General features: G+C 36.4%; 1 protein-coding gene across 2 annotated transcripts in view; it reads right to left on the reverse strand.

Moving 5' to 3' along the window:
- Positions 1–15,557, reverse strand: part of LOC145979518 (glycogen debranching enzyme) — a 111,949-nt gene that overhangs the window by 19,182 nt on the left and 77,210 nt on the right. For both annotated transcript variants that reach the window (XM_083112461.1, XM_083112462.1), the window contains exons 20-21: positions 13,521–13,623; positions 2,201–2,426 (exon numbers count right to left, since the gene is read on the reverse strand). In XM_083112461.1, the coding sequence (XP_082968587.1) occupies positions 2,201–2,426; positions 13,521–13,623 (329 nt within the window). The remainder of the gene's footprint in view (positions 1–2,200; positions 2,427–13,520; positions 13,624–15,557) is intronic.

Below are 15,557 nucleotides of genomic sequence, written 5' to 3' on the forward strand. Positions count from 1 at the left end.
CAGAAAATGAGATGCCTGTTTATGAGCTTATCTGTTCGAATCGGCAAATAACGACCAGGAAACTGTGCATAGAACTGATATTGGCTTCAATGCATTGAAAACAATGTTAAGGAAACTGGAATATCACAAAGTTGTGCACGGTGGGAAACCTTTTTCTTGCAGCACAATAACGCCAAGTCTCACACAAGTTTGAAGACCAAGGAACACATTCCCAAATTTGTCTGGACTTTCCTTCCACATCCACCATACAGTCATCATTTGGCTCCGTTAGATTTCCATCTTTTCAGGCCAATGGAAGATGCATTGTGTGGGCAACATTTCCCAACAGATGACCACATCGCAGCTGTCAAACAGTGGACTAAATTGGTTGGTGGTGATTTTTACGAGCATGGCATACAGGCTCTTGTTCATCGCTGGCAAAAATGTGTATAGAAAGGTGGTGATTACATAGTGTCATGCAGCTGAAACTGTGCTTTATTAAATGGTGTGTGTTATGATATTTTGTATCTGCTGTAGTTTGTCTGAAAAAAAAAAATTGGGAGGCATTACTTTCGAAGCAACCCTCGTACTTAAAATTGTTACAAGAATCAATATCGGTAGTGGGAATTGGTAAGTGTATTGGCAGTGGTATCAGCTGCCCCAATATGAGTTTCAACAATACTCTCATACATACCCACCAATAAAGACGCTATGAAATTATAGCAATTTAAAGATGTTCAGAACAGCAGTAAATGTTAGAATATTAAATATTCCACTGCTACCGTGTCAGTCTACTAGAGAGAATCTCTATGGCAGACTGGTTAGCACACCATGCTTTGGCGCCAAAAGTCCTGGGTTCATATCGCAGCCAGAGCATGGGTGTTCATTGTAAGTGACCACTCATCCTCGTAATTAGCCAACAGTGGCAGAAATGCAAAGTAACATGAACCAAATCAATCTATTCAGAGTGTACGTCAAAATTCATTTATGGAACAAATTAAAAATTCAATAGATCTTTATTCTGGTTAGTTAACATTGCTTTTCTACCTATCTACGGTAATCATGAAGCTGAATGATTAAACATATTATAAAACCTATGACTGTTAGCTTCATAGCACTTTGAGATTTGAAGTCTACTTTATGCATACATAGTTAATTAGGAATGGCCCTACAGCTTAAAAAGGGAACCACACCACCATGTATCGAACCTTAAGCCATTTGATTTCAAGGCGATGATATTATAGCACTCTATTTAATCACAAATCACACAATTTTACAATGGAATTAATGAAAATTACAAATTTTTGGAGAATTCTCCACGGTATCAGATGTTACCTAGTCGACCTCCATGGGGGAGTGGTTAGCACAGCTGGTTATGTTGCCAGAGGTCCAAGGTTTGAATCCTGGCCTGGGTGTTCTTTGTGAGTGTCCCTTCATCAATTTCACGATTCATCCTCACCTTCGCTTACTTACTTAGTCGCGTCCTCTTCTACCTGCCGGTGTCGAGGGTTTACAGAGAGTTCTCCAGACGTTTCTGTCCATCGCCTTTTCCTGTGCCTCTTTCCATCTTATGCTTCGTTTCTCCAAAATCTCTTTGACACTCATATTCCATGTCTTTCTTGGTCTTCCTTTTGGTCTTGTTCCTTGTGGACGTGCTTCCCATATCTGCTTTGGCAGTCTCGTCTCACTCATTCTGCTCAAATGGCCGAACCATCTGAGTTGATTACATTCAACTGTTTCTTGTAGTGGCTGAGCATTTAAAGATTGCCGGATGGTTTGATTCCTTATCAGATCTTTCCTGGTTTTCCCACTTATTCTTCGAAGGTACCTCATTTCCATTGTTTGTACACTTTGCAGGTGTTTTCTTTGCGAGTGTCCCTTCATCAATTTCATGATTCATCCTCACCTTCGCTATTAACTGGCAGAAAAGCAAAGTAAACCAAATCAATCCCATGCTACCAAAAAAAGTGTAAATGTATAGTTTGCTTGAGGCCACTTAATGCTCATCTTAGCTGAGGAATCAAACTGGGATCACCTGATTACAAGGGAATAGCATCATTCCTACTATGCTATTAAGGGGACCCCTAAAGAAATATCAGCAGTGTCACAATACTTGACCTTCAGGACAGAACCTGGATATCAATATCATGGATATTGACCACAATCAATCTCTAAATCACTATTCATATGAGCTTAGCACAAATATTAACCAGCAACTAACCTTGACTCCAGCATCCACGGGCAGAGAATCGTCTGTTGGGAAAATGCGAGACACTTTATCCTTGAGAATCAGATATCCGTTAGGGACTTCCTCCACGTAACCCTTGATGCAATACAGCCACCACCAAACAGCATCTCGGCAGTTGAACCGGGAGTTTCTGCCCCCATCCAAGAGATTAGGAATGAGGCCGTGGCGAAGGCAGGCTGCATAGCCTAAGATGTGGTACCTGTCGTAGACAAACGCAACTAATAAAAATCGAACAGTCGTCATTGTGTTACTTAAAATGTAAGTAGCTATTTCTTGTGGTTTTTCTATCGCTACGTTAATCCCAACCATGAGAACATAAAGAAAACTGATTAAAAAGATGACCCAATGAAGATTGAGTCAAGATTGAGTCTCCTTACTCATGTACATTGAATTGAATTATTGTTTAAAGTCCATTTTATGCACATATAGGCTAATCGAGACTGGATCTACAATTCAAAGTGGGATCCAAACCACAGGTATCGAACCCGGGACCCCTTGATTACAAGGCGATGACGTTACTACTACACCATGTACACTTCGCAACATCTTATTTGACCGCCCTGAAAAATTTCAAAGTCCGGAATTCGTAAATTTGACAGCATAGCTCTTCGGAGCCAAATAAGAGTAGCCAACTTTGCAACATTTCTTCTTCCTGAATGAAAAGGCCCTTTGTGATTTTTTTTTCATTCTTTCACATTCCATAAAGTAAAGATACCCTAAAGCAGTAACAAAATATATGAGAAGACAAAAAATGTTTAGAAATACGAATGTTGAAAATATTTCAAGATTCTTCGTTCTGAATTTGAAAATAGGAAAACTTATGTGCACTGTGAAACATTGAACAGGTTCTCATCCACCTGGAAAGAATTGCGGTCACATTTGAATGCAAAAAGGTAAATTTATGATGATTTTATGCAAAATGTTTAGTAAAGATACCTTGCACAACACCAAACGTTTCTGCAAAGTGTGTCTTTTCCTTGGTTCTTGGTGAAAAATGGTTCGAAAACTCCGGCACAATGTTGCTTCAACTGAGATTAATGTGCTTTACTGAGTTTTCTTTTAGTAATTTCCTGGAGTAGTTGGTTAGATGACAGCACTTCAGTGTTTTTACTGTTTTCGACAAGATCAAAACATCGTAGGTTCAAATCCCACCGTTTCCTTATTATTTTTTTCCTTTATATTTACCGAGTACGAAGTGTTCTGATAACGTAATATAATATTATATGATATTACTGTAAATATTTATGCAATGCATGCTCAGTGGCTGCGATTGGGTTCCAAAACTGATGGGGCAAGTTGGGGGGAAGGGGGGAGGCAAGGACAGTTTCTTTTCCTTGGTAGATAATGTTTAGCATAGTGCAGGGTCATCTGCCCCTTCACACTCCATAATCGTCGCCACTGTGCATGCCTCAAGTAATGCTTCTACTAGTGTTTTTAATCTTTCAGTGATTGGCAGGATTTTGGGAAATACTTTTACTTTCATTCAGCTGTTATAAGTTAACACATATTAAGAACTTACATGTCAACTATCTGCATCCAGAAATGCTGGACATAAATCGCATAAATATCAACGGAAATATCCAAGAAACATAGATAAGCATTCTCGTCCAAAGCCGTTAACTTCCCGAAAAAGATTTTGCAAAGAAGTAGGTTTGAACCCATGACCTTCCATTCCATAAGCAAACGATCCCCCTACACCCCACGGTTCACATTATTTTATGCACTCTGTTTGGATCCCACTTTAAACTGTAGGTCCAGTCCGATTAGCCTTACTATGCATAAAGTTGACTTAAAACACCAAATCAACCAATTCATCTCCTTTCAGAGTGGGCCTTCTATGATACTGTAGTCGGCCAGCATCCGAAAATTCAGTTCTGCTTCGGTTACAACAGAGTGTAATTGCATTTAATATTGTGACTAATTTTACTTTAAAACTACAGATTAAAGCAATAATAGTGTCCAGAAAAAGAACCTCAAAGTAGATCTTCACACAAACTAACTAACTAACTAACTCTCTAGCCTTCTTAAACCCGAAGGTTCATGGCTGCAGCAACACAGGCCTTCCATCTGTCCCTATCTTGAGCAAGATCTATATACTCTTTTCCATCCCTACCGATTTCCCTTAGGTCCATCTGAACGTTGTCCCTCCATCTTCATCTTGGCCTTCCTACAGGTCTCTTACCATCAGGCTTCCCAACAAGAATCCTGTAAACTCCTCTCTCCTCTCCCATTCGTGCCACATGGCCTGCCCACCTAAGTCTTCTTGATTTAATTATTCTAATAATATCTGGACATGAATACAAATTATGTAGTTCTAAATTATGTAACCTTCTCCACTCACCTGTCTCCTCATCCCTTTTAGGTCCAAATATTTTCCTAAGGATTTCATTTTCAAATACTCGTAATTTATGTTCCTCTTTCAATGTAAGGGACCAAGTTTCACACCCATATAATACTACAGGCAAAATTACGGATTTGTATATTTTAACTTTTAGTTTCTTAGATATTAAACGAGAAGACAAAAGTTTATGAAGAGAGAAGTAACATGCATTTCCTGAATTAAGCCTACTTTTTATTTCCTCTTTAATATAATTTTCATTTGTTAATATTACTCCTAAGTATTTGAATTTGGAAACTGTTTCAAACGAGTTGTTATCAATAATTAGATTTTGATTATTACCTAACACTTGGTTTCGGCCTGTAAGCATATATTTAGTTTTCTCTTTGTTAACTTCCAAACCTATCTCTTTAGCAGTTTTGAAAAATATTTTAGCATTATTCTTAATTGTATTCACATCATCCCCCAGTAAGTCTACATCATCTGCATATGCTAACAACCGAGTCACACCATTTAATTTTAGTCCTTCTTTAGTTTATTTTACCTTCCTAACAGCATATTCTAAGGCAAAATTAAAGAGCAATGGAGATAATGCATCTCCTTCTTTTAACCCATCATGAATTGTAAATTTGTCAGACATATTAATACCCACACGAATTTTACTTTCTCATTCACTGGTGCATATTTTTATCATACTAACAAGCTTCTTAGATATTCCAAACTCTACTAATATATTATATAATTTATTTCTTTTGACCGAATCATATGCTTTTTTGAAATCAATGAATAGCTGATGGACATTTTGATTATATTCCCACTTTTTTTCAAGTGTCTGTCTGATGTGAAAAATTTGATCTGTAGTTGATCTGTTGCGTTTAAATCCACATTGATAATCACCTATAATTTCATTAGCATATGGGGTTAGTCTTGTTAAAAGAATGTTAGATAATATTTTATATGTTGTTGAGAGTAGAGAAATTCCACGGTAATTATTGCAGTTCATTTTATCACCTTTTTTAAACACAGGAACAATTATGGATTCTTTCCACTGTTGAGGGATTTCTTCCTCATTCCATATTAAATAGATTAATTTATGAATTTGACATATTAATGAATTTCCACCATATTTAATTAACTCAGCTGGTATTAAATCAATGCCAGGTGCTTTGTTATTCTTTAGCCTTTTAATAGCATCTTTAACTTCAGTCAAGTTAGGTTCTGGAACTAAAGGTTCTGCTGTGTGGACTTCATTCACTTCTGATTTATCTCCTACATGGACGTTTAAAAGGTCATTAAAGTAGTTCTTCCATCTATTTAGAATATCGCTTGGGTCAGCAAGAAAATCACCGTCTTTATCTTTTATCAAGTTTACTTTAGGTTGCCACCCCTTTCTAAACTCATTTACACCTTTATATAAATCTCGGATATTTTTATTTTTGCTGTTTGTTTCAATTTCGTTAATTTTGCTTTTCAAGTAATCTCTTTTTTTACTTCTAAACGTGCGGTTAACTTCTCGCTTTATTCTATTATAATTGTTTAGATTTGTATCATCAGAGTTATTTAACCACCTAAGTCTAGCCTGATTTCTTATTTCTATTAGATTATGACATTCATTATCAAACCATGGCTTACTTTTTCTTGGTTTATGGTATCCTATACTTTCTTTAGCTGCTGATTCTATTGCATTACGTATGTGCTCCCAATTCTTATTTACGTCTGTTTCATTTATATTTTCATCATCATTTAAATCCTGCAAAACATCAAATCTATTTGACAGTTTAATTTGGTAATCTTTCTTAATTCTTTCATCAGTAAACTTTCCTGTATCAAATTTTAGAACTTTTAGATTTTGTTGCTTATGATTTATCACTGAGAGTCTCTCTCTTAATTTAGCAATTACTAAATAATGGTCACTGGCACAGTCAGCACCTCTATGTGTACGAACGTCAATTATACTAGTATGCCTTCTCTTATCAATGAGAATATGATCTATCTGATTATGAGTTTTACCATCTGGAGAAGACCAGGTATATTTATGGATATCTTTATGTTTAAAAGTGGTACTTTTCACAATTAAATTCCTTGAGGTTGCAAAAGTAATCAATCTTATACCATTATCATTACTTAATTCATGAAGACTTTCTTTACCAATCGTGGGTTTAAATGTCTCTTCTTTCCCTATCTGTGCATTACAGTCACCTAACAGAATTTTCATATCATACTGAGAAAATTTATCAAAGACCTGTTCTAACTCTGTATAAAAATCATCTTTAGTATTATCATCTTTATCTTCCGTTGGTGCATGTATGTTTATTAAAATAATTTTACACCACCTACCCTGTAAAACTGCATATGATATCCTATCATTAATAAATTCTACCGTTTTAAGAGCCGAGATAATTCTATTATTTATGAAAAAGCCTGTTCCAAAATTATGATTTTCAGTACCACCATAGAAAAAACTATAATTTTTAGTTTTACAATTCCCTTCTCCTGGCCACCTAACTTCCTGTACAGCTACTACATCTAATTTATACTTGACTATCTCATTAACTGTACACTGAAATGCCCCAGGCCGGTAAAGGCTCGGAACATTCCAGGTGCCTAATTTAATATCCTTATTCCTAATGTAGATTTTATCCTTAGTCCAGGGACCTCCCAAAGTAGTCCTCATCCGGAGATCCGAACGGGGGACTATTTTACCTCCGGAATATTTTACCTTGGGAACATCCATGGCCTTATATTGCTGATTCTTGACATGGCTTTTTACAGTGCAGAGTTGTCAGCTCTACGCCTAACCCCCAATATGAATGGAGGAACTACTACAGAAGAAAACACAAACACATTAGACAGCACAACTACTACACAAGACACACACAAACACATCACAACTATAACACAATATAAACACAAACACACCACAACTACTACACAAGACAAACACAAACACATTAGACAGCACAACTACTACACAAGACACACACAAACACATCAGAACTATAACACAAACTATATATAAACATCTTCACACAAAGTATTTTAATCCATTGCCAAACATTTCAGTTAAGAATAATATTATGCTTTTCCATTGACCGTATTTTCGATTCATGGTGAATTTGCTAAAAGGACCATGTCAAGAAATCTAAATATGTAAGTTTTACTAGTAAATGCATTTAAAATGCACGAAACAACAGGGGAGGAGAAAAATAAATCTCAAAAATAAGAAAAAATGCAACAAAAACTGTTAAATATACTGACAAATAAACTAAAAGCCAAAAAAGGCCGAAAAATGTAAAATAGAAAGTGTTTTCTGGCTCTAACTGAAGGGAAACGGACATATCAGGTTTAGCATTGTTTTTAAGGGTCAGAAAAAAAGTTGATTTTTCATCAACTTCCGGACCCTAATTAGTAATTATGACCATTGAAAAAGTTGGAGGTAGCTTACTTAATATTTTCTTGCTGAGGGATCATATTGTCCCATATCTCCACTTCATAATACAGAAAAAAATCAAGTTCATATTTCGAAAATGACTGAGTATTCCACCACGAAAATATGTTTTTCATAGTTTGAAGTTCGTTAGTATTATCTTTCAAGGTTTCCATTGTTTTAATTTCACACATATTTTATATTTCATACGTTGAATATCCCTATCCTATCTCTTGTCATACAGCCTTTGGAAAAAAGCTGAAGTTTCTTGTCAAACGGGGTCTGGTTCAAATTACTCCTTTTCGCCCTCCTGTTCCTACTTTAAACAAACAACAAAATGCTTCGTAATTAACGATTGCTTGTTCAAAACATGGAATTTTTACACAATTTACAAAATTGACAAAACGCCAATAGACATGTTCATCATTTTTCCCTATCAGCGTTTCTCGATTTTATCTGAATTCGTTTCCTCATGAAAATTGCCATGAGGAAATTATAGATATGACATTATGTGTGAATTAGCTTCTTCAAACTGGTGGCAAATTTTAACATCAGCTATCTGGAGAAGAGGTAGCTTGCTTGATTTTCATGAGGGAGGTCGTAGGTTCGATTCTCCACCTAGGCAGGATTTTTATCAGGAGTTTATCATTGGATGTAAAGTTTATCCACTGTGCTAAGAAGTTAACATTGGTCTCTGTATTTCACGAGAGGAAAGGAAATAGTAAGAGAAAGTTATTTCGATGATAGGAGGAAGTCACATGCCACGTGGAATGCGAAGAATCAAGTTACATAGAGCTAAGTCTGTGATGGTGGTTTCGAATATTGAAAAGTTGGTGCGGAAAGATTGTTATATCTGATACTCATAATTTCTGTTCAAATAAGACAAATATTTTAGATACAAAGGCAGTGAGGAATTAATGATCATTATGAGGTTTTGAATTTTTTGTTTGTCACTCACTGTATAAATACTTATTAGTAGTTTCTTATCGAATCGGCCTCCGTCGCAATAACCATTTACTTATGTTAATTAGCGATTTACTATTAGTTTTAGGATCATGGTAAGATGGTGGTGAGGGGATTGACAACAGTCATTACGAAGGAACGGACATAGAATTACCAATCTTAGCAATTTGAACTCATTAAACGCTCTCCTTCGTTACAGTACTGCACTACATCACTACTTAATATATATTACTACTTAATATTATATTTTTTTAGTATATCGAAATCAAATAATCAATAATTTAGGTGTCAGTGAAGAACAAACCATACATAACTTAAATAACATTACATTTTGCATCCTGAATACATATATGTGATTTGTGAATTAATCATGATGTGTGTGTTAACACAACATATGAACAATAACTAAAAGAGAAAAGTTTTAACTTTAAATCCTGGAAATCTCCAACTTCTAAGGGGAAATATGCGCAGAAGGGACGTCCCTCAAGTGTGCATCGGATTCATTTTTTTAAATATCCTAATATCAATGGTATCTGTTCAGCAAACAAAAAAAGAAAGAGGATAGGGTGGGATTTGAACTGCCGACCTTTCACGCTTGACAAAAAATGGGGATAGCAGCACCTAACCAACTGCTCTACGTTAACTTAATGATGACATACCCTTAAAAACATGTTGACGTTTATGAAGACTCCCACCTTCCTGTGTTTCAAGCACATTTTCTCTACATGTCGTGTAAAATATATGTTTTTGAGAACTGATCGACATTGTCGAAAATGTCGAATAAACTCCTCACAAATTTGCTTCTTTCTGCACAAACTTGATGGCAATTTCCTCCAGGTGGAGAAAAACTCTATTCAGTGTTTCAAACCCCCCAAATTTCAAGTCGAGCAAGCAGAATCGTAAATATCCCTCAAAGTTCTTTTTCCAATTTATTATTTCTGTTTGATTGTGTATTATAATAGCGGTTTATAGTTTCTAAGTTCATGGAAAGTGTTAAATTGAAAACCTCTCACCGCAGCGTTTTTCGTCTAGTGGAAGGACCTACTCAAAGTTGGCTACTCTCACCTGGAGCCGAAATGCAATGTTGCTAAGTTTACAATTTCGGGACTTAGAATTATTTTGGGGCGGTCAAATAAGATGTTGCGAAGTGTGCATGAATGTATTTGTCACACATTACTGCCACATGACGAGAGAGGATGTAGGCTTGCTTAAGCACCAATTAAACACTCCTACTTCTTACTCTGCCACATGGAGTGTTGGACTCATGATCTTGCCACCAACAGTTCAAGGTTCAAGTCCAAGTGTGGCCAATAAATATCGTATAATTTAATGCAATAAACTGCCCTTTTGTTGTAATTTTTATGGATATATCTGCATTTCCTACTTTCTCTTTTAAAAAATGTGTTAAATAGAGATGGGACACATTAATCGGTACTCTTATCGGTATCGGCCAATTTAGGCATATCGGTTATATTACAGATTACTTACCGGATCCGATACATCTCTAAGTATCTTATAATTTAGTGCAAAATTCTGCCAATTTACTTAAGTGAAATTTAGAAAATTTTGCACTTCCGCATTGCACAATTTAATGGTTAAATCCTATTAATTTCAAAGATCCACTGTCTTCATTCACAAAAGGGTATGGCGTTTGAAGCGGAGATGGTACCACGTCACTGCATTGTTTGTTCCCGGGCTGTGACGTGGTACCATCTCTGCTTCAAACGCTGTATCCTTTTGTGAATGAATAGGGTGACCAGACGTCCTCTTTTATCCGGACATGTCCTTCTTTTTAGGTATCTGTCCAGCGTCCGGGCGGATTTTTTAAAAATCTGTAAATGTCCTCCTTTTTTAGAAAGAGTATAGCATCGACCGTAGCAAATGTTCTGCATAGAGAATGATTCCACACATAATGATATTCATATCACTTGGGCTACGTTAAATATTAGAGCAAGGCTCACCTAACATCTGGGAGCTCAACATGATCACTTTTCCAACTGAGTCATTAGTAGGGGTCTGCGGGATCCAGAAAAGTCGGTAAAAAAATTCCAAATCCCGATCCCGACTTCGGGAAATTATTTCCAGACATTTCGGGATCCCGAGCAGTTCGGAACTTTCAAATGGTCGTTTTAAAAAGTGGTTAATTCTTGATGTTTTCTGCATTGTAAGTGTCTTGACATTTCTTGGAAATGGTTAGCTTTTATTTCAGAAATAGAAAAAAGGGGGAAATGACGTAAAATTCATGATTTCCACAGAGTCGGTAATTTTTTATCATTGCCCGTTTCTGAAAATTTCCCATCCCGAACATCGGGATTTAACAAAAATTCCCCATCCTGACCAAAAAAATTTCTGTCCCGCACAACCTTAGTCATTAGTATGTATTATTCTAACTCGTTGCTTTACAATCTGAGACTTATGAAACACATGTAATTTGAGCAGTTCCTTTTTGATTGACTAATATGGTTTATTTTAATTCGCTTTTCTGCCACGTTTGGCTAATCGCAAATATGAGGATGAAGGATGATATGATGATTTTGATGAAGAAACACTCACAAAGAACACCCATGCCCAGGCTGGGATTCGAACCCGGGATCTCTGGCATTGTGTGCTAACCACTCCACCACAGAGGTTGGCCAGTTCATTTGAGTCATGCATACGTGATACAGAAACGCGTAGTGAGAATTTTGATTATTAAGTCAAATTTACTTTTATGAAATAACGAAGCGAAAGTGTAAATTCATCAATGATCTTCCAATAAAATATCCAGCTCTTAAAGGATGGAAGAAATGAATATGAGGTAAAGTGTAAGGTGACTGGTACATTCCCCTGCTGTTGAAAGAGTGCTAGAATTGTTCGTGGCATTAAAATCATATTTTTTGACCCAATCTAAACTACTAAAAAGTTAATGTGAAGCTTACTTGTTACATTTGCATTCACTTATGGTGATATTGCATTCTAATATCCAAGAATTGGCCTCCCCCATGGCGCAGTGGTAGCGTCATTGCCTTGTGATCAAGGGGTCCCGGGTTCGATACCCGGTGGAGGCATAAGTGGTTCGGATCCCACTTTAAACTGTAGGTCCAGTCCTGATTAGCCTTACTGTGCATAAAGTGGACTTAAAACACCAACTCAAACCAAAATATCCAAGAATTGTAAAAAGAGTAAAATTCTGTGTTTCAAACTATATATATTTTTTGTTGTGATTGTCATGTGTTAAATAATAGATTATGATGCGATTGCTTTCGTTGCTTAAAGGTAAAAGGAAATTATTTTAAAAAAATCATCAGAATTATAGGTGAGCAAAGCCTAGGCAGGTTTTTTTATATAATGATTAAATTATGATTAATGGTAAATTAGTTGCCATTTTTTGCTGTGTCCTCTTTTTTATGACTTTGTCCTCCTTTTTCACCATGCTCTGTCCTCTTTTTTACATGTATGTGTCTGGTCACCCTATGAATGAAGACAGTGGATCTTTGAAATTAATAGGATTTAACCATTAAATTGTGCAGTGCGAAATTTTCTAAATTTCAAGTAAGACATTTTAAACCGCGTTTACCACAACCATCATGAATTCTGCCAATTTGTTATAATTTTTGTGGATAAGCTCCATGCCTTACTTTTTAAATGTTTAAATATGCAACTTCTTTTGCACTGCAGTCACTTGGAAACACACATTTATTAAGGAGGCCAATGAACGAATCACGTTCTTGAAGATCATTTGGAATTTTATATTGGATTGGTAGAATATTGGTTGTTGGCATCAGCCAAATTTTTATATCGGTTCATCCCTACCATATTTTTTTATGTAATTTTCAATTACCACACAAATTATCATGTTTAACAGCCTGTCTATTCTGCATTCATTTAATTACTCTTATTCATTTTACATAAAATTTATAAGTTGGCAACATTTGGAGACTACATATACAGTAATATTATTTTCCTGTAGTTTACGGTTATTACAAGCATAAGAAAACAGTTTTTCGTTGCGATGTTTCAGAACACACGCTCCCTTCATCAGACATTTATTTTCACATTCCTGATGAAGGAAGTGTGTGTTCTCCTGAAACGTCACAACGAAAAACTGTTTTCTTATACTTGTAATAACCGTAAAATACAGGAACATAATACTACAATGCAAGCAATGCGTACATACAAGAAAAAATACAGTAAGTTTTGTGGAAAGGGTGGGAGTAATATTTCCATGCTTTTGTGTTATCTTCAGTTTGAGAACTGTCTGGAAAATATACATATAGAACCCTGAAAGGCTTAGTCATAGCTTGATGACTTTTCCATGGTCTGGAATAGTGTGGAAACTGCACTTTCAGATCAGGCTTAATCAGGAAATTTAAAATTTCTCATCTCGAACCAGCGTCAACACATCCATCCCTCATGCAAGATTTGAACCTCAAACCTCTGGCTCTATAGAATGCTTTTAACTACCCTGCCATGGAGATTTATCCCCACAGCTATTATTAGCTCCAAATCTAAAAACCAAACACTCCCCCTCCCCAAAACCTCCCAAGACCTGAAGATAAATGTCAGAATGATGTAATGCCCCTTACCTGGCCTCTTGATGTCTTCCAGTCAGTATAAACAGACCCCTTAGTGCAATGAAGGTGTCGCGGCCCCAATTTCGCATGAAACCTGTAGAGAAATGTGGAAGACCTGTAAAGAAATAAATCAGTATTAACCAAACACACATTCAGAGATTGAAAATTACGTTTCCCCAAAATGACCATCCCATATAGGAATATTATTTATAGACATTGCACAGTGCCATAAAGGTATACAGGTAGAGGAACATATTTTTGGTAAATAAAAAAGCAAAATTTCAGTATAAAAACAATCAATTTCGGGTTCAAAAGTGGTAAATAAAATGAAATTTCGTTGTTATAGCGGTGAAAAAGTGGTATATAAAATGACATTTTGGTTTTAAAAATGTGAATATAATCCCAAATTTGATTTAAAAACTGCACTATTACACAAAATAAACATATCCCTTCTAATAGCACATTAAATCATTACCAGAATATTAAGTCTATTCCTGTATAAAGGGGTCCATTTTTGCTTCACAAATATTTACAGCAGAATTAGTCAATTTTCCGTGAATTGCATAACTCACAGGATACTTCAGAATTCATAAAGTGTCGCGTCTGTATATAAAAGGTAAATTTCATGTTGAAGAGTATTTCGTTTTCCAGTTCATTTTGCACTATTTCGTGACAAAACAGGGTAGGAAAATGAACTTCACACCTTTCAGAAACATGAAAAATTAACATTACAATGTGTTATTTCACATTTCGTGTTTTAGTCAAAAACGAAATATGCATGCCTCTACATATAGGGCACCACACATTCTTGATTTCAGCCATAGTGAATGTAGTGTGCTCAACACCACTCTCTCATTATCTATCAATATAATTAAATCATATGCGAGGTCTATTCAAAAAGTAGACAACATTTGGCTGGGAAAAATACAATTACTTGCATGGAGGTCTGAAATCCTAAGCCCCTTCAAAATAGTCTGATTGCACACATTTCTCTTGCAGGGCCAGTCATTGTTGGAAGAATTTCTTGATGGTCTCTTTTGGGAATGGCATATATCTTTCTGGCATATTCCACATAATGTGTCTTCTCTAGATGCAAATCTCGTCCCTTTCGGTCATTCCAGCTTGGGAAACAGCCAAAAAGCAGGAGGTGCCATGTCAGGAGAGTAGGAAGCCTGACGAACTAGAGGAGTGTTGTGTTTGGCCAAGAAAGCCTGAATCAAATACAAGTTGCTTCTACTCTATCGTTAGCAGTTTTGGCACAAATTTTGCACACACTCCACATAGCCAAACACCCTTGCGAAATGAAATGTACCAAACCACCTCGTCCACAAGTGGGCGGTGACACGGCAGTCCTGCTTGACCAAAGTCCACACTTGGTCAACCATGTTGTTGAGGACCTACCAGAATGTGGTTCGTTTTCCACCAATGTGCAACCATCTTTGAAGTGGTTGTATAGTGCTAGTCTTGAGCGTATTGCCAGTTTGGCATCTTTGACACAATCCCAGAGGAAGCCGACCGGACCAGTATCTGGTTTCGAGCAACCACCTGTTTTTCTGTAAAGCGCTGTTGTCACTTTTGCCTGCAGTGTTTAGACATCCATTCATTCACTGCGACGTTATACTCCCAAGGTCTTTATATTGTATAAATAAGTAGCACAATACCATAACACAACCTAGAAAAGATAGCGCAACCGCAACTTCATGTTCAAAAATCTCTAAAGAAACTGAATTAGCAACATCTCATTTACTCCACGGGAGTTGACAAGAGCTGTCACTTCTTGGACGGACGCTATTGGTGGGGAAACGTTTCAGGGGACGATTTATTGGACTCCACGTGGACCTGACATGTGGTTGTTATGGGAAAAATTAATCTTTTGGAACTTTCTTTCATGTAAAGTGGCCATCCAAAGAGGACGACCATTATACCACTCTTTAATTTCTGTGATGCCCATGGCTTCATTGATTGATTTGGTTTATTTTACTTCGAGTTTCTGCCATTTTTGGTTAATTGAGCTAACCACTCATGATGCCCATGGCATGATCTCTGAAA

Source organism: Lepisma saccharinum, chromosome 26 (assembly GCF_977018435.1).
Source record: "Lepisma saccharinum chromosome 26, izLepSacc3.1, whole genome shotgun sequence".
In the NCBI taxonomy this organism is placed as follows: Eukaryota; Metazoa; Arthropoda; class Insecta; order Zygentoma; family Lepismatidae; genus Lepisma; species Lepisma saccharinum.